Below are 21,803 nucleotides of genomic sequence, written 5' to 3'. Positions count from 1 at the left end.
TACTATTATTATTGTTTATAATTGTTATTTATAATTTGTACAATTAACCTCCCTATGGTTCGATCTCGGCCTTACCGGGTTATTTATTACTTCAACACTCCTGCACTTGAGAGAAAACATCAATGTTTTAGTTGTGTCAGTTAGCTCATTTGATTACCCAAAATAAAAATAAAAAAGTTTTTGAACGAAGTGAAGAACTTTTATTGGGATGACATTTATTTATTCAAATATTGTCTTAATCAAATATTTTAAAGATGTATTCCTGACAATGAGGTTAGTGTCATTAAATTTTATCATTTTGAAGCATGTGAGAGTCATTTCTTGTAAAAAGAGATAACTGAAAAAATCTTACAATATGGATTCTATTGCCCCAGCATGTTTAAAGACATGAATGTGTTCTGCAAAGCTTGTGAAAATTATCAAAAGTCAGGATTTATTTCAAAACATAAGAAATCTTTTGATAATCTTCTATGGACTTATACGACATATCATGGTGGAGATGTATATCGTATAATTCATGATTTATAACCCATAAAGAACATACTCGTCATAGTCTTGTGAATTTGACTAAAAAAGAACATGTTTGTTAGTTTTTAAAAAAACTGGATGGGAAACCTATCCTCGACCCATAGAGAGCATTTAAACTGTTCTTGGACGTAAAGCCTAGGGAAGCTATGAGCCACAATCACAACTACCTGTACATACATATGTTTTTTTTAAATATAATATAAATAAATAGTGTGAGAGAGAGAGTCCAGCTAGCCTACATATAGGTGTTATGATTGCATTTTTAATTTCTTCTCTATAAAATCTTCTCTTCCTTTCCTTCTCTTCATTTCTACTCAATCCATACATTCAATAGATATAGAAGTGTGTAAAAATGGCAGGTTCCTCAAGTCATCATATAACAAATATATGTGCTTTTGATGGATCCAGTCCTGAAAATGAAATAGAGTTTTTAGAATCAGTAAATCATCTTGGTCAGGTACTAATTGAAAGAAATATTCATTTAATATATGGGGGAGGTAGTCTTGGGTTAATATAGGAAGTGTCAATAGTTATATTTTTAAAAGGTAGTCAAGTTTTAGGGGTTATTCCCAAAACTTTAGCACAAGGGAATATCATTAAAAAAACAATTGGAAAGGAACTACATGCCTTCACAATGTCTAATCGAATTAATATAATGTTTAAATACGATGATGCGTTCCTTACCAGGTGGTCTGATATGTGAAGGAAAATCATATATTTAACTCGTCAACTGGTGATACTAAAGTTTTAAAGACAAATTGAAGAATTATCTCATCAATTGATAAAGATTAACAAAAATTAAAGAAACCAACACAATTTTTGTTACTGATAATATAAAAGATAATTTGAAGAGATCGTTTGATTTTTATAATACCAAGTTTATGGTTGTGTTAGAGTTTGAGAATGATGTTGCGAAAACTGTTGCACATGATTTTCATCATAATGCTAGTAGCTTTGATATTTTTAACAAAAATATTGAACATGTAAAAGGTTGAAAACTTTTGAGTCGATATTTATAAGATTATAGAAAGAATAATTTGAAGTTCAAAATGAATTCTTTCTAATTTGAAGAGATTGATGCATATATCCTTTTTTACCTCGCAATCTTATGTTAATGGGTATAATTTTTAATTTAACTATTAGATTAATTTAAAATCTTAACAAAAGATTTTGAAGGTAATGTTTTGTACAAAGTTATAATTTTATAGCAACCTAAGAAAACAAACTGTCAAATAAAGCTAAAAAATTACTCGAGATTTACAATATTTTCAAAGTTAATTTTAGATTTTTTTATATTTAATTTAAATCTTTTATTATTATTTTTAAGCTTTGTTTATGTTATTTTGCCGGCATGTTACAAGGACTGTAATATAGAATATTCGGCAGCTTATAGATACGTTTATATTATTTTACTAGTGGACATCATCATCGCAATCAATATTTTAAATTACTATAACCAATAATTTTTTTTCATTATCTCATGATTCTTATTATTATATACAATAAAAATATGTCATTGGTTATCGATTCTTATATTTTTTTTTTAGTTTATATTATGGTTTTATATTTTGAGAATGATTCTATATAATAATTTTTCTCTTCACATATTGTATCAAAATAATAAATAAATAATTTTCATAAAACCAAAGAACAAATCTAGTTTTTCTTAAAGAATAGAACTGTTTTCTGCACACGATGACAATTTAGAAGAACAAAAAATGTCGGGTGACCATGAAGGCGCCGGCCCGGACATGCTTTTTATTTTTTTTAATGTTATTATATAGTTTTAATATACTAATATTAAGAATAAATTTTAAAAACTAAAAAAATATTAATTTTAAAGGAGAAAACAATATATACCGTACCAGAGTACAAACACTAACGGCCAAAGAGAAACGGCGGTTCTTAAAATAGATAGAAGTCCAGATGGTGGAGACAGGAAAGTCAAGACGCTGTCGGTTTTTCTGTTGAACTAAAAAAAATTCCATCTTTATAAAATGCCTTTTCAGTCTCCACAAAAGAGAGGCCCGCCAATGAGAGGACTCGTTGAAAATAAATTATACAGAATAAATATACCTAAATTCAAAACCCCATCCTATTTCTATATTTATTAATTCGTATATTTTCTTCCAGATTTGTCTAGGCAGTTTAATGCCTCATATCTCCTGTTGACCGGTTTAAATAAGGCATAGAAATTATGAAAATATTTGAATACATTAAAATAAATTAAACAATCTGGTATTTAGAATTTTTCTACATCGTTTTGATATCTTGTTTATATATAAAATAATTTTTAAAAAATAAAAAATTATTTTAATTATTTATAAAATAAAAAATATTTTAAAAAATAATTATTACTGTAATTTGAAATACCCTTTTCATCATTTATCCTTTGTAGATTTTATGTATGTTAATGACGTAGAAGTACTCTTAATTATTAATTAAATAATTAATTAATTTTTGAAGCTAGAAGGATTTACCAATTAATTGTTTCTCGGAGCATCTAACCTTGGTAGAAAAACAAAGAAAGCAAAGAACAGAGACTCGTTTCTGAAAAACAAAGAAAGCAAAGAACAGAGACTAGTTTCTATAAATAAATAAATAAATAAAAGTATTCAGTTTATTTATTGTTCATCTAAGCTTATACGTTCCCTCTGCCGTTGAAAACGCGCTTTTTCTCCTCACGTTCCTTGTTGCCTCTTCTATTCTCCTCCTCCCTTTCAATTCTTTTCTCTCTCTCTTACAAGAATCCCAACCCAAAAAAAAAAGCAGACACCAAAGGCAAAGCCATTAATTCCACCTCCCCGAAACTACAGTAACGACATTCTCTTGGCATAAGATAAATAAAAGGACAATCTTTCCTCTTTTTTTTCTTAGAAGGTGGCGGTGGCATCGGTGGCAATGGATCTAAGGAGATTGGTGGCGTTGTTAATGGTACTGCTGGTGGCTCAATTGGGTTTGGTTTCTTTCTCATTAGGAAACGTGGTTTTTAAGGTCCAGCATAAATTTGCCGGCCGTATACGCAACCTTACTGAATTTAAAGCCCATGATGCTCGCCGTCACAGCCGCCTTCTCTCCTCTGTTGACCTTCCTTTAGGTGGCAATGGTCATCCTGCTGAAACTGGGTTTGTTTGTACCTTTCTTTTTTGTATTAATCACTTCCAGCTTGCTTTCTTGTTTTTTTGTTTTTTGTTTCGTTTTGTATTATGTATAAGTATGTATTGTTATGATTATAATAATTTGATATTAGCGTTTGCTACCTATTTATGTTATAGGTTGGTCTGATTTTGTTATGGATCCGAAGTTGAGATCGGTTGAACTTATTTTTTTGTGGGGGTTTGAATTTTTTTTATTTTACTGTTGCTTTGAATATTGTGGATTTATATATGGTTCTTCATAATATAATTATTGTATCGTTTGTTCTGGCTGCTTATTTGGTTTACTTCATTCAATGGTTTAGCCTTTACTTCGCCAAGATTGGGCTTGGCAATCCATCGAAGGACTATTATGTTCAAGTGGATACTGGGAGCGATATTCTATGGGTGAATTGCATCGGCTGTGACAAGTGTCCCACAAAAAGTGACCTTGGTGTATGCTTCTTCATCACTGTGATTGTTTTTTTTGTTATTGATGTCTTCGTAATTATGCAAGGACTTCTATTTAAGAATCGCCTTCTTTTCTGTTATTTTGTGACAGATAAAATTGACACTGTATGATCCAGCCAGCTCTGTGTCTGCAACAAGGGTTTCTTGTGATGACGATTTCTGTACTTCCACATACAATGGCTTACTTCCTGATTGCAAAAAAGAATTGCCCTGCCAATACAATGTCGTTTATGGAGATGGAAGCTCAACTGCTGGATACTTTGTGAGGGACGCGGTGCAGTTTGAGCGAGTCACTGGAAACCTACAAACAGCATTATCAAATGGGACTATTACATTTGGGTCAGTTGCAGTTCTCCTATTATAATGTGGTTTTGTCGTGCTCTGCTCAACATATTTCAAATGTTGTGTCTAGATTTCGAAGGACTCATTCGCGTCCAACTGTTAATTTAGCCTATGAAATGGATATTGGAAATGGAAGGACAATGTATGCACCATATGCAGCATGACCTGCACAACTTTGTGGGTGGATTTGAGTAGCTGAAAGCTATAGCTTGAGTTCATGCTAGCATGACCTGGTTTGGGGAGCTGTTTTCTATTAATCACTTGGCTGAGGCATAGCTTATTTTAAAACATTTTTTAACTGAATGTTCAATTATTCACGTGACAAAACTTCCAGTGACAAAATTTCCCATCATCTATACACGAGTTATTATTATTTTGAAAAATATTGATATTCTGACCCATTTAATAAAATTAGTAAATTACCAAAACAGAATTCACCTTCTGCCTAAATTGCTAGAAACAAATAATTTTAGCATATCCATGCTTGTTTAAGTTTTTTTTTTTCTGTAGTTTACAAATATATAGTGTCAACTGCTTCTTCTTTCACTTACAAAATCTCTCGTCTAACAGGTGTGGAGCTCAACAATCTGGGGGATTAGGTACATCAGGTGAAGCACTTGATGGAATACTTGGGTTTGGGCAAGCAAATTCATCTATGATTTCACAACTTGCTGCAGCTGGAAAAGTTAAAAGAGCTTTTGCGCATTGCCTGGATAATGTAAATGGAGGTGGAATCTTTGCCATTGGGGAATTGGTCTCACCAAAATTGCATACAACTCCTATGGTACCAAATCAGTATGTGGCACTATCTTAGTATTTATTTATTTTTCTTTTCTTTCATATAATTACAGTTATGGTTGATGCTGTGGTTAGTTATCTAACTTCCATTGATATTGTCAACTTTATATGCATATAGAGAGATCAGACGATAAGAAACAAAAAATATGCAGAGATAAAACATGAAATAAATAAAAGAAAGAAAAGAAGGGGAAAAAAATTCATGAAGTCACCAGATTAATGGTGAAGGTGGTATGTTCTCTTCTTTTTCCTTTATTTTTTTTGTTAGAGAGGTGACCCACGTGAGTGTTCATTCAATGTGTATTCCAGAGACAGTATCTTGGAAATAATAAATGTTTTACTTAAAAGAAAATGATGCAATGAACTTAAACTGTGCATTATCTGTCTCGGTCATGGGTTACTTTAAATTTCAAAAGTGGGCATGTCTGGTCATCATGTGGTGGAGAAAACATTCTGTAACAAGTTTATTTAAGGCCAGTCCGGATGTCTATTTAATTAAGTAGTTTCTTTTTATAATGATTTTATAGGATACAAGACAGCACCTTGTCAACGCCACTGAAGTGATTACTCATTATGAGCTTCTTTTTTCTTTTATGCAAAGAACGTACTGCATTTTTCTTGTTCAGTTTATGTGAATCTTGTTACAAGGTTTATTTTAATTTCTTCATTTAGGATAGGTCTCACTAATATTTACTTTTCTAATTATATGTTCCTCGATAATTTTAGGGCACATTACAATGTTTATATGGAGGAAATTGAGGTGGGTGGTACAGTTCTAGAACTCCCAACAGATGTATTTGATTCCGGAGATCGGAGAGGAACAATAATAGATAGTGGTACTACTTTGGCCTATCTTCCAGAGGTGGTTTATGATTCAATGATGAATGAGGTTACATGCTATTCCTTAACTTTCTTCTATTGTTTTTTTGTAACAGTAATTTGGACTTACATGGTTTTCTTTCTCATCTCTTTTTGTTAATTAGATCAGGAGTCAGCAGCCTGGTTTGAGTTTACATACTGTCGAGGAGCAATTTATCTGTTTTAAGTACAGTGGAAAGTAAGGATCCTGCAAGGTGTAATTAGTCTTTTGAAATTTAGGTTTTAAGCACTTACTGTTAGCCTATACTTAACATGGAAACTATGATTGTTGCATTTTATTTTATTTTTTTATAAAAAAGCTCCAAGTTCAATCATTTAACTATTCATCTAGTCATTGTCCCGACCCTCTGAAAGTACATTCTTGTTGTTTATTAAATCCATATGTGGGGAATTATTTAGATGTCCATTCAAATGTATTTTGTAATATCCGGATATAGTTCATTGGTTGCTGTTAGAAAGTAATTTTCAAACTGTTAACCTTTGTTCTTTAGTTTGTTGGCCCTTTTTGCTTTTATACCAAGCTGCTGATTTAGCATTTGGTTGTGGCATTCCACCTCTCTTCATCAATTATTTGTAAGATTTCTCAATTTTATTTTTTCACCTCTTGCAGTGTTGATGATGGATTTCCAGACATCAAGTTTCACTTTAAAGACTCACTTACTTTAACGGTGTATCCCCATGACTATTTGTTCCAAATTAGTGTAAGTAGAATGGTTTTCTACTTTAAGAGAATCTTCATGTTTAGTGCATCATTTTCATTATTTGGTGGTTTTCTTTAAAGTTTTTTGCTTAGGAAGTATGTCTAACATGGAAGGGTATGTTTTGTTTGAATTGAAAAGTAGTTCTAGCTACTATGATTCTATTTTATATTTTATTGCATCTTTTCTGTCCTATTTTTATTGTTTACTTTGTAAGGCAGAGTAGGGATTATTTTTTGAGCTATCTCTAGTTCTGGGATAAATCCATTTCTGCTGCATGACCAGCCAAATATTAGAAAAATCAGATGCTTCATACTAGTCAATTAAGAAATTCATATCGGTCAATTCTTGAATGAGGTATTCAACTCCATAGATGAATTGGAAAAGAAATCTATTTTAGATAGATTTTATGATAAGTCAATCATGTAAATGCAATTGTAATTAAATTTCCCTATCAATCAAGTGTGATTTATAAAAGATATTGGTGGTATTGCGGTTACATAGCATGAGTTTTAGTTTTTGGATTTGAAAGTGAAGTAATTAATTGTGCACATGTATAGGATCATCTATGTTGTTTTCAACCAACTTGTAGAAAATGTTTTACCGTTGTAGATTTCATTGGTTGTGATAGGCTGATGGGTCGTGCGTGACAAGTGTTTGAGCTATGCTTTATTAATATTCATAATGAAGGCAGAATCATATACTGTTTATGACCAGCCAAACATTAGCAAATATCAGGTAATAAACTTTAGAAATTGAAATAATACTGGTAATTAATTGCATGTTTCATTTAGTCAGTCCTTGGTAAAATTTGCTGTGGGCGTCCTATTATCTATTTTTAGATTTGCAAAATTTAAATATTATTTTCAGGACATCCGAAAGGAACATTGCTTGTTTGAATCTTAGTTTGCGTGTCTCCAAAAATAACTGTTTCCCAGCCAAAGAGTTAATATGTTATTGTCATCATCTTTCCACAGGAAGATATTTGGTGTTTTGGGTGGCAGAATGGTGGGATGCAATCAAAGGATGGGAGGGATATGACACTTTTAGGAGGTATGGTCTTTAGTTGGTTCTACATGCAAACAGCCTCCTCTTGTGCATTGTGTGTCACTCAACCTGCTCGATAACTTTATATATTCATGCATCAGACTCATCCATGTATGAAAATCATAATCAATACCACTTGTGTATTAATAAAATTACCGAGGAGCTGAATAAACCCATCTAAATCTCTCTCCCCTTACAATTGGCTGAAGACTCTGGATATTCATCAATTATGAAGGGAAATTAACTTAGTACTTAGCAATCCAACATTCAGTTTTAAATTTCAATATTTCTCTTACTTAGTGCCCAACAACTTCTTTGTATTTTTGGGGTCAATTGCATAGATTCTTCTAGAAGAAATTGAGACACTCAAATTTAATTTTCTGGAGCTGGGAGTAATTGGTCTAATAATATTTGTTTTTACATGATGCTAAGAAAAATAAAAAGGTCCTTTTTGGATTATTTGTCTATTAACTACATCAATTGTTTCCTAATGCAGATTTGGTGCTTTCTAATAAACTTGTATTATATGATATCGAAAATCAGGCCATTGGATGGACAGAGTACAACTGTAAGTATCATTTGCTGTTTTTATGAGCTTTAGTTGTGATTCTTCATTTGTGTAATTTACAAGCGACCTACTAAAGTAAATAAAGAAATAGATAATCATGTATTTAATACGCATTTTGGCAGAGTGGTGTCTGTGCCATGGTTTTAGGCATGGATTAGTCTTGAACCCCACATTCCATGTGATATCTTTGCATAGGCCACTAGAGGCCCAGTTTGGAGAAGTGATAAGTTGTCAAGGAAGGAGAGGGGGCAAGAGGTAGACCTGAGATAGCATGGGGTGAAGTGGTACTGAAGCATTTAAAATGCTTTGATGCTGAAGCAGATGTGCTTTATAATCCAGCTATATGTTGCAAAAGGATCCATGGAGGCAACATAACTAGTCTGGTATTGAGGCTTAGTTGTTCATGTGTTTGAAGCAAGTGTTCTACACTTTGCATTTTTTTTCTTAAAAATATGCTGATAGATATAAGGACTGGTTAAATGCTCAAGTGAATCAGGATAAATAGGTTGTGTTTATAATCTACAAATTAGACAGACGTGCAAAAGAAAATGTCACTGATTCAGAAATTAAGAGGAAAGATGAATTGATTGCTACTTCATCGGTGTAGCTTATATATACAATCCAAGTGGAGAAATTTAACTGAAAAGGTGTAAAATATCTTCAGTTTATATGTTGATGATTTGTTATGCCCGTTGTGTTTTTTTTATCAGCTCACAAAGGGTTATTAAATGCTAAAGAAATTATTGACATGGAATCAAAATGGGTGCCATTTTTTCTGTAGGATTCTGTTTCTTAGATGATATTCATCCAACACCATTCTGTATCTGTTTTAAGAACGAAGATGTTTCTTTATTTTTCATTTTCTATTAAGTGTGGCCTTTCTCAAACTACGCTATGGTTGCTTTTAGGCTCTTCAAGCATCAAAGTGAAGGATGATAAATCTGGATCAGTGTATTCTGTTGGTGCTGAGAATCTTTCGTCCGCGTCTCCCCTTCTAAGCGGAAGAATCGTAACGTTTTTGTTGTTTCTATTAGCTATGCTGCATAGATTTACATGATAAGTGCAATAATTGGAACAACATTCTTTGCTTTTGTTGTGTACAATAATGTAATCAGAACACGCTGGGTATAGTTCATTCTTGAATATCTTTTTCCTCTTTATCTACACAAAACGCTTTCTTTTGTTCAATTCACCATTACATTACCACCAGCAGATGAACTTTTCGAGTGTTGTTCTTGCCTTGTCTCTTCAAATGTACTTCTGTTAGCATATTATAGAATGAATTATTTGAGGCTCGTGTGGGGCATGAGCCCTTTTATTTCACAAAGCGTCATTTGCTGTCTAGTTGTCTATTTCCCCCCTCAATATATCCCAAGTTTTGTCTCGAGACCCCATTTACTTGTATTCTTTCAGCTCTGCATTCTTTTTATAACAGGTAAACACTGGCACATAGTAGAAGTCTCCTTTTCTCACAGGCGGTGGCTTGGACTTCACTAATTCAGCCAGTTATATTGGGCAACTTGTCATTTATTAATTCGGCACTGGGAAAAAAATCCGAAATAATTCAATTATATGATGAACTGAGTGATAATTCTGTTTAAATAAATTTGGAAGATTTATCCGTTTCCAGCTCAAAAACAGAGGGAATGTTCTCATTTAATAAGTTACTTGGGGCCAGCTGACTTGTACACTGGCTGGGGTTGGGTCTTCAAAATACATATCATCTCCAAGTTGACTTGTTTTAACGGATCAATTATTTCGTTGATATTTTTATATAAAAAAAAAGTTAGTTCAAGTTATCTTTAGAAAAAATAATATTATTTGATTAAATATGATTTTTAAAATAAATATACACTTAATTAATTCATGATTAATTCCGGCCATAACAAGTTTAATCATTGGTTTTGAAAATGTTTAGGATAATAATAAAGGTTATTTTTTAAAATATGTTTCTGAAAATATTTAGGATAATAATAAAGGTTATTTTTTAAAATATGTTTCGCTTTTAAATATATAAAAATTATTTTTAAAAAAATTATTTTTAATATCAATATATTAAAATAATTTAAAAATAATATATTGGTGAAAACCAATCCTCATTACTTAAGTTCTCATGTTTTGCTCCTCGTTTTAATGGAGAAAGAGCAAGAGATAAGAGCCGGCAGAGGTAGAAGAAGGATGAGAGAAAAAAATGGGTCACGTAATTTTTTAATTAACGGGGATGTCTTTGAAGTGTCAAATCTATCCTCCTAAATGGAACCATAAAACTACTTAGAATTCACTTTTAATATGAATAATACTTTATTTTATTTTATTTTATTTTATTTATCAAAAAAAATTTATGCAATTTCATCCTTTAAATATAGTTGAGATTTCTTTCAATTTAAATGCTCTCACGTGTGCGAAATGAATGCACATCCATTTTGCCAAATAAAACTTTAATTATAGTTAAAAATAGAAATTAAAAGAATAATGACCAACTTAACAAAAATTAAACCATACCCCCTTTCAGCACAGAAAACTTCAATTTGATCCATGAAGTTTTAACTTATTTATTATTTGGTTTCTGATGTTCTAGCAATTCACTTTTCAACCCTAAATTTATTTTGATCTATGAAGTCTTATTTTATCTATTATTTGGTCCTTGTAGTTTTATATATTAAGCTCACTGGATTCTACCTTTCACAGTCAATTTTAGTTTATCTATAAGCCCTAGTAAACTTTTATAAAATAATAAAGAATTGATAAATAAGACATCATGAGGATTTTATTATGGTGAAAATAAATAATGATTAGAGGGATTGTTTTGAAAATAAGAAAGGGAATTTGGACCAAGTTAGTATAAAGAAGGGTATTAAATATTAGAGGAAGTTTAGGAAAATAACAAAATAATGAATTAAAGAAAATGTGAGGCAAAATTTTAAATTTTGAGAACTTCAATCTCTCTTTTATTTCCTCCAAGGCTGGCAGCAACACATGAAAAAAAAAAAAGAGAGAGGAGGGCATGAAAAATTTCAAAAATATTCTTGTGCAGATGCTTAGGGAAAGAGGGATTGAGGTTTAAGGTGGGTTTAAAGAAGGATTAAATACAAGAAAATACTAAGATCAAGGAGCATTTGTAGAGAGAGAGAGAGAATATTTAGAGGAGAAAGTGAAGAAAGGATAAGAGAAAGAAGGAGACTTGAAGAAAACTTAATCTGGATAGTGTTAGAAACTCTAATTACTACTTGGCAGGATGTTTAGAACATGTTTATGTCAACTTGAATAAAAATTTCTTGATTTTCATTATATTTTTGCAAAATTGAATAGGGTCCTAGATAAAAATTCGAGGGAAATGTAAATTATTATGAATTGAGTTTCTACAATCAATGTAAAATGAATAAATTTATGATGAATTGATGAAGAAACTAAGGGATTAATGAGACCCTCAGTGGTTAGCTATGCGTAGAGGAATGAATAATAATTTTTCTTGATAGCTTTTACAAATTGTGTTGTAATTGTGTTATGAAGATTTTTGCAGTATTTAATGTTATTTTACGTAATGATGGTGATGATGAGTTCAATAAATTGAGAATTAGTGTATCTGAAGAAATTATTAGACAAAAGAACAAGAAAAATCATTACTAAGTAAGAAAAATTATAGAAATCAGCAAGTTCATATTTTCTTCCACAGGAATCATTTGTGCCCTGTGGTGGCCGGACGATGTGGTTCTAGTGGATGGAAGGAAGGATGTCCTTCAGATTTCTGCTGCATACAAGCCTGATTTCTCCTGGACTAGTTCTTGGCAAGTTTTCCAGAGCAGTTCAAGGCTGCTTCTCCCGCAGCTTTTGACGATCCGACGAGTACAGTTACTTGAAAAGGAGTATATAATTATCAGATTGCTTTCTGCTGAAAAACACAAATAAGATCGATCTAGTTCAAGAAATCGCCCGGAAAGTAAGCACATTGTCCATCACAAAACATTAAGCTTTAATTTGTAGACAATTCCCCATTGATATAACCGGGAAAAAAAACATCATCTTTGGCAAAAAGGTGCCAGAATAAAGAACAAAGCTAGCAATGCACAGAGAAGAAACCACTAGTAGACTGCCCTTACATACTGCTTCAATCACTTGTACCTTTTCACTTTCCAAGAAATTAAAAAAAAAATGTCACTCAGAGTTGTCTACCAGCAATGAAGGGCAAACAAGGAGTCTTAACCAAAACAGAACTCACCTACCGATAAACAAAAGAAAAACAAAGGCTGGATAGAACATCTAAAGTCACGGCTTGCGTAGCGATGAACCTCACGTACTGGCTAAATCTTGGTTTTCTCACCACCGAAGAAGAGAGCCAAAAAGGCCACAAAACTTGAATATGGGATTTCTTCCACTACTTAATTATAGTGTTATGAGCATAGGTTTCTACTAATGCATTCAATGATGACCCGTATTCCTCCACTATTCCTTCTCCCCCCCACAATCACATTGTTTTCTCTTTCAGCTACTTCTAAAGATTCTTCTTGCTCGTCCTTCACGCCTTCCATCATGTGTAAGCTTTTATCGTTGTATTGATGGCCGGGTGCACATTTGCTACCACATCTGAAACACCATCCCAGCCTTCGTCTCTGGTCATGTAAGCTCTTACCTTGATATTTTGGTCCCTGCACAGTCTCCACCTTTGAATGATTATAAGGTTTTGAGGAAGCATTGTTTGCTATCTTGCTTGCTTCATGGGAGAAGTTGTTTCTTGGTTGAATCTTTGATCTCTTCATTCTGGCATTTTTGCTAACTCTTACCATTCTTGGTTGAATCTGCTTATGGTTTTGAGTGTTTTGAGCAGAGGTCTAATATCCTCTTTTAATCCACTCAATAAACTCGAAGCCTCTGGTGAGGATGGATTGAGCACACCCGCTAATGAGTTAGTGCAGGGTTGAAGGAAGAAAAGGGGCTGGGTTTTGATAGGGTTTTTGGTGTGGGAATTGCAGATAGGCACATTAGAGAAATGGGAATTGGTTACATACACTTCATCTCCACGATCAGCAGTCAAGAACATAGTTAAGCATCCAGCGTACTGTTTCCTTATTTTTATCTGTGGGATTTAATTGCTCAAGAATTCATAGCTAAACCAAGATAAGCCTTTTGGATGCTCTCAATTTGAAGAGGGAAGGAATCATTTCACATCTTAAATATTCTCTTTATCACTCGTCCCTTCCCTTCATTTAGGATTTCGAATGAAACACTTTGTATATTTTGTTTTCTGAAAAAATCACTACACGTCAATAGATAGGTCCTCGGCAAAGGACCCTTCACATCTCCAAAAGATGTTTTGCGTTCTCTTAGCAGGAATTAATAAAAAAAAAAAAAAGCACAATAAATGTTAGAAATCGTCACGAAGGCCGTCTAACGATCACCCAACCCATTCAAGGCGTCTAGTTGCTAACCTTGACTCGCATGCTTTACACACGCAAATCCAAGCGAGTTGGTATCCTCTCCAAAGTGACGAGACAGGAGCTCAGTCACAAGTTGGCTCCTGACGAATTCTTAATTGCAGAAATCCATTATAAAGCACAGTTAATTCCCACCATGTCAACGAGGAAAATAGGCCATTATCTTGGTAGCCTACAGCATAACCATCACTCACATACATTTAACTTTCCAAAATCAGGAACCCCCACAGATAATGGCCAGTTCGCTGGACTTGCGTTAGACAGGACCACTGGAAGGGAAATCCATGAGCAGATTTAAGTCTTGTGATTCGTCTAAACCGTGCAGCACCATCCAAGCACCTTCAACCCGTTGGCACCTTAAGTTACCATCACTGGTTATTAGACTCTTCTTCAGCTGGTAACAATTTGACAGAAAAATATAACTGCTGGCAAGTAGCTGAGTTTTTAATTGTTTTTTTTTACGTTATAATGTACAGGAGGAGAATCAATCGGCACCTCACCCACTTGAATGTCATAGTGGATTTCTATAAGCTTGACCTTGTGTTCACCAGGCACTAACAAAATCTACCTGAAACTACGTTTCTTGCTTCAACGTCTCAGAAAGCAATGAAACAATCTTTAACTTGTACAGAAAGGAGAAGAAGTGATGAACGCAAAAGCACCTACATTTCTTTCAGTCTTGGGATTTTTTATGCCAGCTCAAAAAGCATATGCTCAGGAAGCCCCCAAATATCAGACAAATTTGACAGACTATATTGAATTCAGCTGCATCTCACAGCCATTGGATTCCTCTTTACGGACGTTTATCTAGAATTTACATGTCTTGACTTTCACTTTGGTGAAGGAAACTACATTACTAAGCAAATATAAAACAAATAAACAAGTACTAGCTCCATGCTGTGCATCCCAATTCAACTTTCCTGGACCCAAAAAATAGTGCGTTTGTTTTTTCATGGGAAAAGAGTTGCTATTAGTCAGAGCAGCATGCTCTACACCACCAGTAGCATAAACCATTCAAGCCGACTTATAAACTAAAAAAAGGGTCAGCAACTTTCTGTAGATAAGCTCCTAGCTTCGGTATGGAGCAAGGGAAGTTATATCTATTGGGCTGCGCACGCACATGCTTGTGTGCATGTGTGAGGAGGAGGGAGATAGAAAATGCATCACCCCCAAGGACAGTTATACATTCACTGTTGAACGAAATTGAAGGATTATATACACACAACAATGATGTAATTTTGAGATTGCACACAACGCACATTCATGCTGAACCTTCTCTCCAAGTAAAAATCCATACATGAACAATATAAAGCTAATATGGTGAGCCAATTGTTGTACATGACCATTTTGATTACGGATCAATGGCAATAATGAAGAGGGAGCAGCTTTGAGATTCATGTAGCATATGCATAACTTGAAACATAAAAACTTGGAAAACAGGTCAACTCATACCTCTTAAACATAGAAGTCAAGAAAATCTACGTAGTAGTTGGTATCCACGATATTAGCAGATAACTGTCAAACTCCACTAAAAGTATCAGAAAGACAGAAAATCATACATAAACTTCAAAACCACAAGTTTACTGACCTAGGCAACAAACACAAGTTTCCATGCCCAACTGCTCAACAACACAATCTTAGTACCGATCATAGCGCCTGCCAAAGTGAGTAAAGGGAGCCATCAGTAACATGCTAGAAGGATAAACAGTTAGCATTAAAGCAACAAAGACAATCAAATAGTCCACATTTCAACCAAATACGCTAACATTTTAACTGAATAGTTTCAGGTAAGTATAATATCTGGGGTGCTACAGCAATTGACCACAATCAAATTCTGAACAGTTGATGCCACAATAAACACAGGACTGTCAGAGTGGATTAGGTGCATGACAAGGAAACAACTTCAGTGGCCATAGATCTAAGCACTAAAAACAAGTAATTTGAATCAATAACAATTGAGAAATCATTTTTTTTTTTTTTTGCAAAACAAAACTTTTGCAACAGGAAGTCCAGAGCTTTGACATTTCTCAATGCTCCTCACCGAAAATTTCTTTGTTTAATGGAGAGTTGAAGGGGGAAAAAAAAATAAGGAAAGTTACGCAGTTCAGGGAGGAAAGGAAATGAGGAATTAATTTGGATATCACTTACAAAATAGGTTTTCAAATGATAACAAGAATTTATTCCCCCCTCAAGCATCATGGGAGATACCATCTTATGAGTTGTTCCCTTACAAGCACAGCTAGGAATCATTTCATTCTATTCTCAATTTCAAAGTGGAGCATGCAGATGCGTAACAATAACTTCTCAACTTCTCACGCATATATTAATTGCTTGAGCTCTAGTGTTATTTTTATTATATTTAAAAGCTTAAACACATTTATCCAACTCTAACAAAAAGTGGAATCAATTTAAAAAGATGAATAGTCACTGATTAAAAAGAAAAGGTAAAACAACAAACAACCAGCCAGACACGGGTAAATAACAACCTGCGGTGATCATAATCCCTAGAATGTTCCCTTGACCGAGAACGTGATCTGCGACGACTTCTTGGATCATAATTGCGGGAGCGCTCTGAACCTCTGTCACGTTCGCGATCATATCCACGATCCCGGTCATTATACCTGTCACGATCTCTGCTTTTTCGATCATACTCTCTCCCCCGGTCATGGCTATCTCCCCGATCTCGATCCCTGCTTGGTTCTCTATCGCGATCTCTACTTCGTTCTCTCGATCTACAACATAATAATATCAGCAATTCAATGGTCAAGGAAAGAAGAAAATTGCAATAAGAAACTGGATCCATCAGGTAGTAACTCAAATAAGAATACCTCTGATCATCGTGCCGGTCAACCTTGCGGTGCTTGTTTTCCTGGAAAATTAATTATGAAGAATGAACTGAAAACCATTCTTTAATAACATGAAATATCATTTCATTTGATATAAAGACAAACCCAAATGAGAAATGCCACCAATTTATGAAGAGGAACAGCTATTCCCAATTGCAAATGTCTCTACTTGACCACTTAAACATTGTTTCACAATAAATTTAGCACCCCCAACAAGCAGTCACAAACACCACCCCAAAGGCCGAAACAGGAAAGCTCCTTAATGATAAGGATGTACCGACTCAAATGCAAGCACACATGCACCAAGTAGAAGGGACGCATCATCAAAACAAGACCAATGCGCTTTCAAAGGAAATTTAATGTAAAATAAATAGCACAAGTTAAAGTTACCTTTGCTTATTTTTCCTAACCCATTCCCCCCCTTTTTTTTCAATTCTTTCAGTAAATTGCAACTATAACAGCCAGACCACATCAATAATACATACCACCACAATTAACCCCAGTTTTTGGATGCAGCTTGACAAAATAGACACACTCAAGTGAAATTTCTCCAACTAAGCCGCATAAACAAAAGGAGGCTCAGCTTATTAAAACAACCTTTTATTCTGCTTTCTTTAACTCACCAAATTGAAATTTCCTGTAACACTTTGAACAAGATCCACATATTCCTTCACAGAAAGGGTCAGCAAAAAGCAGATGATTTGTTATCATAAAAACAATTCTTTTATCTTTTGACAAGATAAATACTAGGATGCATCCAACGTCTTTGATTGTCCAAAAATGATCATTTAGCATGCATCACGTCCAACCACATTACAGATTAGACAGTGTCGTTGCATATTTGACACCAATACACCAAATGTCTTTTTCAAAGAGTTACATCCCTATCAAAGTTCAGCAGCTATACCAGATTATAATAAGGAAAATGGGGGAAAAACTGAAAACAGATTATTCTTCTTCAAGGTCAGAAAACTCACAGATCAAATACTAACTGGGAATCTCTATAGTAGAATGTGAAACATTATACCAGCACCTGAGCCAACATATTCACAATACCAGCTTAAATACATCCCAAAGAGGTAAAACAACTATATTTATCCCACATAGCACAGCATGCCAATTCTAGTTATTGTTTTCAATTTAATGCCTAAACTACAGCAAAACTTTGAGCTTATGATTTTCGTCAATAGAAAATTGGAGACCATAATTAAGATGATTTTGATATGTTCAACATTTTGCACAATTAATCTGAAAAATGAAACTATGAAAGACAATGGATCTATTGGTAAATAGTAGAAGCAAGCAATTTTTTTGTTTTGCACACCTGAAGCTCAGTGAGTTTCTCACGAATTTGCATGTAGCCTAAATGAAGCTTCCCTCCAAAATGATCTGCAAGACGCCGGTCACTGAAAAGAGCAGAAAGGCATTTCATGAAGATGTCAAAAATGAAAGGATGAAAGGGAAGCGCATGCATAATATGTTGCCACATAATATTCTAACTATATCATGGTCTACAAACATACAGAACAAAAAAAAGACGCACATTCTTTAGCTGCAAAAGTTATCCTCGTAAAACTGGGCCCAAAAGCCTGCTGGTAACAAGGACGTATATAGTCGGGTCAAAAAATGAACCACTTGAAACCCCAAATACTATTTGTTTCCCTCAGAAAGAAAGAAGAGAAGAGGACTGCACTTGTTTGGAGAGATAAGATCAAAATTATACCTGTCATATACGCTTAGAAAAGCTCCACAAATGTCACAAACACGTAGCTTCTGATCAGTCTGAAATTAAAAAAAAAAATAGGAGATAGATATGGTGAATTAGAGGACCCAAATTACTGAGCATGAACAGAGCTAAATACCTAAATTCTCCCAGATTGCCACTATAAAACAGGGAAAAGATAAGCTGTATGCTTAAGAAAGCACATTCTGAAAAATTGTACCTCAATGATTCTTAAATTTCCATTAAAGGGCAGAAACACAATGGAAAGTTCCTATTGTGCTCAAATTTCAAACATTTTCATGCTGATAACAATGCATAAATGAACAGATTATGAACTTTAAATATGCATATTTCAGAATGGATTTGATGGATATTTTAGTTTCACATTACATGAAAAATTTTGAGGGAGGTACACAAGCCTAAACAGTCAAATTGTCTTTGATGTGTCAAGTAACTCAAGATCTATTTTCCTAGCATTATGTCAGGTATCAAATTGCACAGCTCTAACTTTCCTTTTGATGTTTGTGAGAAATTCAATGATTCTTGGTAGACCAGTGTCCTTTGTCATTTGTTTCTTTGGCTTTGGAAAATAACAAAACGAGGTAGAAATCAGATGATTAAAACTATGGTAAGAACACTCACAATGCGCACATCAGCAGCAGTATACTTGGAGGAATCTGCAGTAGGTTCCTGCCTGGCAGGAAGCTGAGGAGAAAGGAAGTATAAGCAGTCAGAATACTCCATAGAACTAAAATAGACCAAGATGGATAGAAAGGAGCAGAATGAGAAAGACAATAGAACAGAGGGACAAAAACACCAAGGTCAAAAGTAATGCAAGCCAAAATCTAAAAATTAAAAACCTTCTTAAGTGCTTCAGCCTCTTCCAATGCTTTTTGAGCTTCATCTACCATTCCTTGCTCACCTGAGAGAATGCGTAAGAGGTTGAGAACTGCATAAGATAACCTGGAAATAAAAGGGCAATACATACAACATTGTCTACCCAGATCTCTAAAATGCACACAGGACACTGCGCGCGCGCACAAAAACATAAATAGTATAGCCTACTAGATTTTCATGTTTTAATAAACTATAATAAAAAAAATAGAACCTCCAAACAGACATCTATATCTGAAAGATAACAGCATAGTAGGCCCAAGAAAGAGGAAACCAGGTGCATATTGACAATGGGTGTCAGGTAACCTAATAATACCATATTTTCCAACTGGTTATAAAATGCCTGAGGATGTTAAGAAATATAATGAGCAAAGCTAATTACTGGATACTATTTCTTCTCAGATCTTTCTATATTTTTTTAACTTTTTTTTTATTTTGGAAAGAAAGAGAATAGGAGAAAAGGGAAACAATAAAAGAATGGGGGTTAATATGGAGAAATGACTACTATTGCTTTGAAACTCACAAACACAATGGGAAACATGCATACAACATAAGTATGTTGTGTTAACTTGAAGCATTTAATGAAACCTAAAAGACAAACAAGTATGAATGATTAGAGTCTTTTACCAAGATCCTCAGCTTTCTTCAGCTTCTCATTTATCATCTCTTGGGTGCGAGGATCAGGAGTAGGTAATGGCATGGGTGCTGGTGGTGGGGGGGTCAGCATGGGTGCTGGTAAAGAAGCCCTGTCTTTATTGAAGGCCTCCAAAAGCAATGCAGACTGCCACAAGATTGCCACATGCATAGAAGCCAAAATGAGATTCAAGTTTGCAGAATTGTTTTTCTAATGGAAAAAATTCATATAAGACTATGCAAAAGATAATGGTTGGCCCAACAAACAAAATGGATGCTCTATACCTGCTTCTCTGCTCTTTCAGTTCTGAGTTTTTCCACTTCTTCCAAAACTTGAATTTTAAAATCTGTTTTGCCTTCAAGATCTGCAGATTTATAGCAATACGTATGTCAGTACAAAACCAATATAAGCAGATTAAAACCCAACTACACTAAAATTTTCATGTAACAACGGAAAAATCCATGCACACTATCCACATCAGTTCATAATACGTGCTAAAAAGATAGCCGATATCCCAAATCAAACAAAAAGGTAGCAATTACAACAATTATACAACCACTAAACAAGCTATTTCAATAAGCTGCACAACCTTATATAATTATTTCATACTTCTTCAATGTGCACATCAACAATGTTCTAGATAATTGTTAATTGGTAAAATTAATGAATGTCAACAAATGACTAAACTTTATCCGAGCTAGTTAATTCACTGCATAAACTTGCTCAAGACAGGAAACTTCAAAATAATTGTCATTCTGGCTGCATGGAAATGGTTACTGGATTCTAACATTAACAAAAAGATAACAATCAAACATATTTTGTAGCATCATCGGCAAAGAAGTCCTGAAATAAAAGATCTCAAACTAGTTCTATTAAATAAATCTCACCATATTTGTCAACTTCTTTCAGCTTCTCTTTAATCAGCTTCGACAACTCACCTACCTCAGCATTCTGTAATTTAGAAAAATTCAAATTATTTAACAAGAAACATAGGGAATTAAACAAAAAGAGTGGTAATGCTGCCATCACCTGTGTAACCTCAGTGACTGAAATCGCAATAGCAGCCTTCGCATCTTCATCTTCAAGACGCTTAAGTGCTCTACCGATTTTCTTATCACATTCGACAATGAGCTTATCGATAACATTCTCTAACTCTATCTCATAGTTATCAACACCTTTCGCCCTCGATTCTTCATATCTAGGGATACATCTTACACTTTTATTATACATACATACATTTATATATTCAACATTGGTAAATGAAATTTAAAAAAAATATATATGAAATGAAAGTGAGGCGTACTCTTTCCTCAGCTGCAGTGAATGGACTTTCGGGCATGGTCCCATATCCATTTTCTTAAAAAAAAAAAAAAACAGAGAGATGTTATGTTAGGGTTTTAGAAATCTAAGAAAAGGAAAATAGGAAAGATTAAATAGAAGTGAAAAACAAAAATATAATACCGTTAGTTGGAAAAGCTCGTGAGGGCAAAGGCCAACCAAGTACAAGCGACAGACATCACGATCGTAGTACTTGCGATTGACCTCTCTTACGTCGCCGTTTCGATTTGCTCCCATGAGCACATCCAGCTGTTTCCTCATCGCATCCATCTCTGGTTTCTCCAATCTCCACTGAGACAGACAAACAAACTAAGCAGCAAGCACTGCTTCTTCTCTCCCTGTGTTTGTTGAGATCGAGGGAGAGACTCGGGACCTCTAGGGCTTGGGCTTGATTTCTTACTTATCTATCCTTGGTTAAATTACTGCTGCTGCTTTTTGGTAGATAATGTGATTTTGTCTCTAGACTCTATTCCC

The 21,803-nt window shown here is 34.2% G+C and overlaps 2 protein-coding genes across 3 annotated transcripts; one reads left to right on the top strand and one right to left on the bottom strand.

The window, feature by feature from the left end:
* Positions 1-3,175: 3,175 nt before the first annotated feature.
* On the top strand, positions 3,176-9,785 carry LOC105117050 (aspartic proteinase-like protein 2). Its single transcript, XM_011014588.1, has 10 exons — positions 3,176-3,653; positions 3,989-4,118; positions 4,225-4,472; positions 5,046-5,270; positions 6,000-6,162; positions 6,257-6,330; positions 6,763-6,853; positions 7,828-7,903; positions 8,394-8,465; positions 9,374-9,785. The coding sequence occupies exons 1-10, from the start codon at positions 3,430-3,432 to the stop codon at positions 9,520-9,522; spliced, it is 1,452 nt and encodes a 483-aa protein (XP_011012890.1). The 5' UTR covers positions 3,176-3,429; the 3' UTR covers positions 9,523-9,785.
* Positions 9,786-15,112: 5,327 nt separating this feature from the next.
* LOC105117049 (putative RNA-binding protein Luc7-like 2) lies at positions 15,113-21,803 on the bottom strand. 2 transcript variants are annotated; one of them, XM_011014585.1, is made up of 14 exons: positions 21,453-21,803; positions 21,295-21,347; positions 21,021-21,189; positions 20,879-20,942; positions 20,276-20,355; positions 19,985-20,138; positions 19,324-19,385; positions 19,106-19,168; positions 18,464-18,522; positions 18,065-18,146; positions 16,723-16,763; positions 16,381-16,626; positions 15,483-15,550; positions 15,113-15,409 (listed from the first exon to the last, which is right to left on the bottom strand). In XM_011014585.1, exons 1-13 carry the CDS (start codon positions 21,597-21,599, stop codon positions 15,532-15,534), a joined length of 1,239 nt encoding a protein of 412 aa, XP_011012887.1. In that variant the 5' UTR covers positions 21,600-21,803; the 3' UTR covers positions 15,113-15,409; positions 15,483-15,531. The 2 variants fall into 2 exon arrangements, with proteins under 2 accessions (XP_011012887.1, XP_011012886.1); XM_011014584.1 differs by having other exon boundaries at positions 15,202-15,550.

The sequence above is a fragment of the Populus euphratica genome, unplaced genomic scaffold (assembly GCF_000495115.2).
Source record: "Populus euphratica unplaced genomic scaffold, PopEup_1.0 scaffold1159.1, whole genome shotgun sequence".
In the NCBI taxonomy this organism is placed as follows: domain Eukaryota; kingdom Viridiplantae; phylum Streptophyta; class Magnoliopsida; order Malpighiales; family Salicaceae; genus Populus; species Populus euphratica.
Note: the sequence above shows the minus strand (reverse complement) of the source record. Positions and strands in the feature narration are given on the sequence as shown.

Bases quoted from the DNA above. Each gene is read 5' to 3' on its own strand.
- LOC105117049 (XM_011014585.1), bottom strand. From the start codon at position 21,599: ATGGATGCGATGAGGAAACAGCTGGATGTGCTCATGGGAGCAAATCGA. The intron at 21,190-21,294 runs GTACGCCTCACT...ATGTATCCCTAG, and splicing joins TCACTGCAGCTGAGGAAAGA to ATATGAAGAATCGAGGGCGA. The intron at 20,356-20,878 runs GTGAGATTTATT...ATAAATCTGCAG, and splicing joins GAAAGAAGTTGACAAATATG to ATCTTGAAGGCAAAACAGAT.
- LOC105117050 (XM_011014588.1), top strand. From the start codon at position 3,430: ATGGATCTAAGGAGATTGGTGGCGTTGTTAATGGTACTGCTGGTGGCT. The intron at 4,473-5,045 runs GTCAGTTGCAGT...CTCGTCTAACAG, and splicing joins AATGGGACTATTACATTTGG to GTGTGGAGCTCAACAATCTG. The intron at 6,854-7,827 runs GTAAGTAGAATG...ATCTTTCCACAG, and splicing joins ACTATTTGTTCCAAATTAGT to GAAGATATTTGGTGTTTTGG.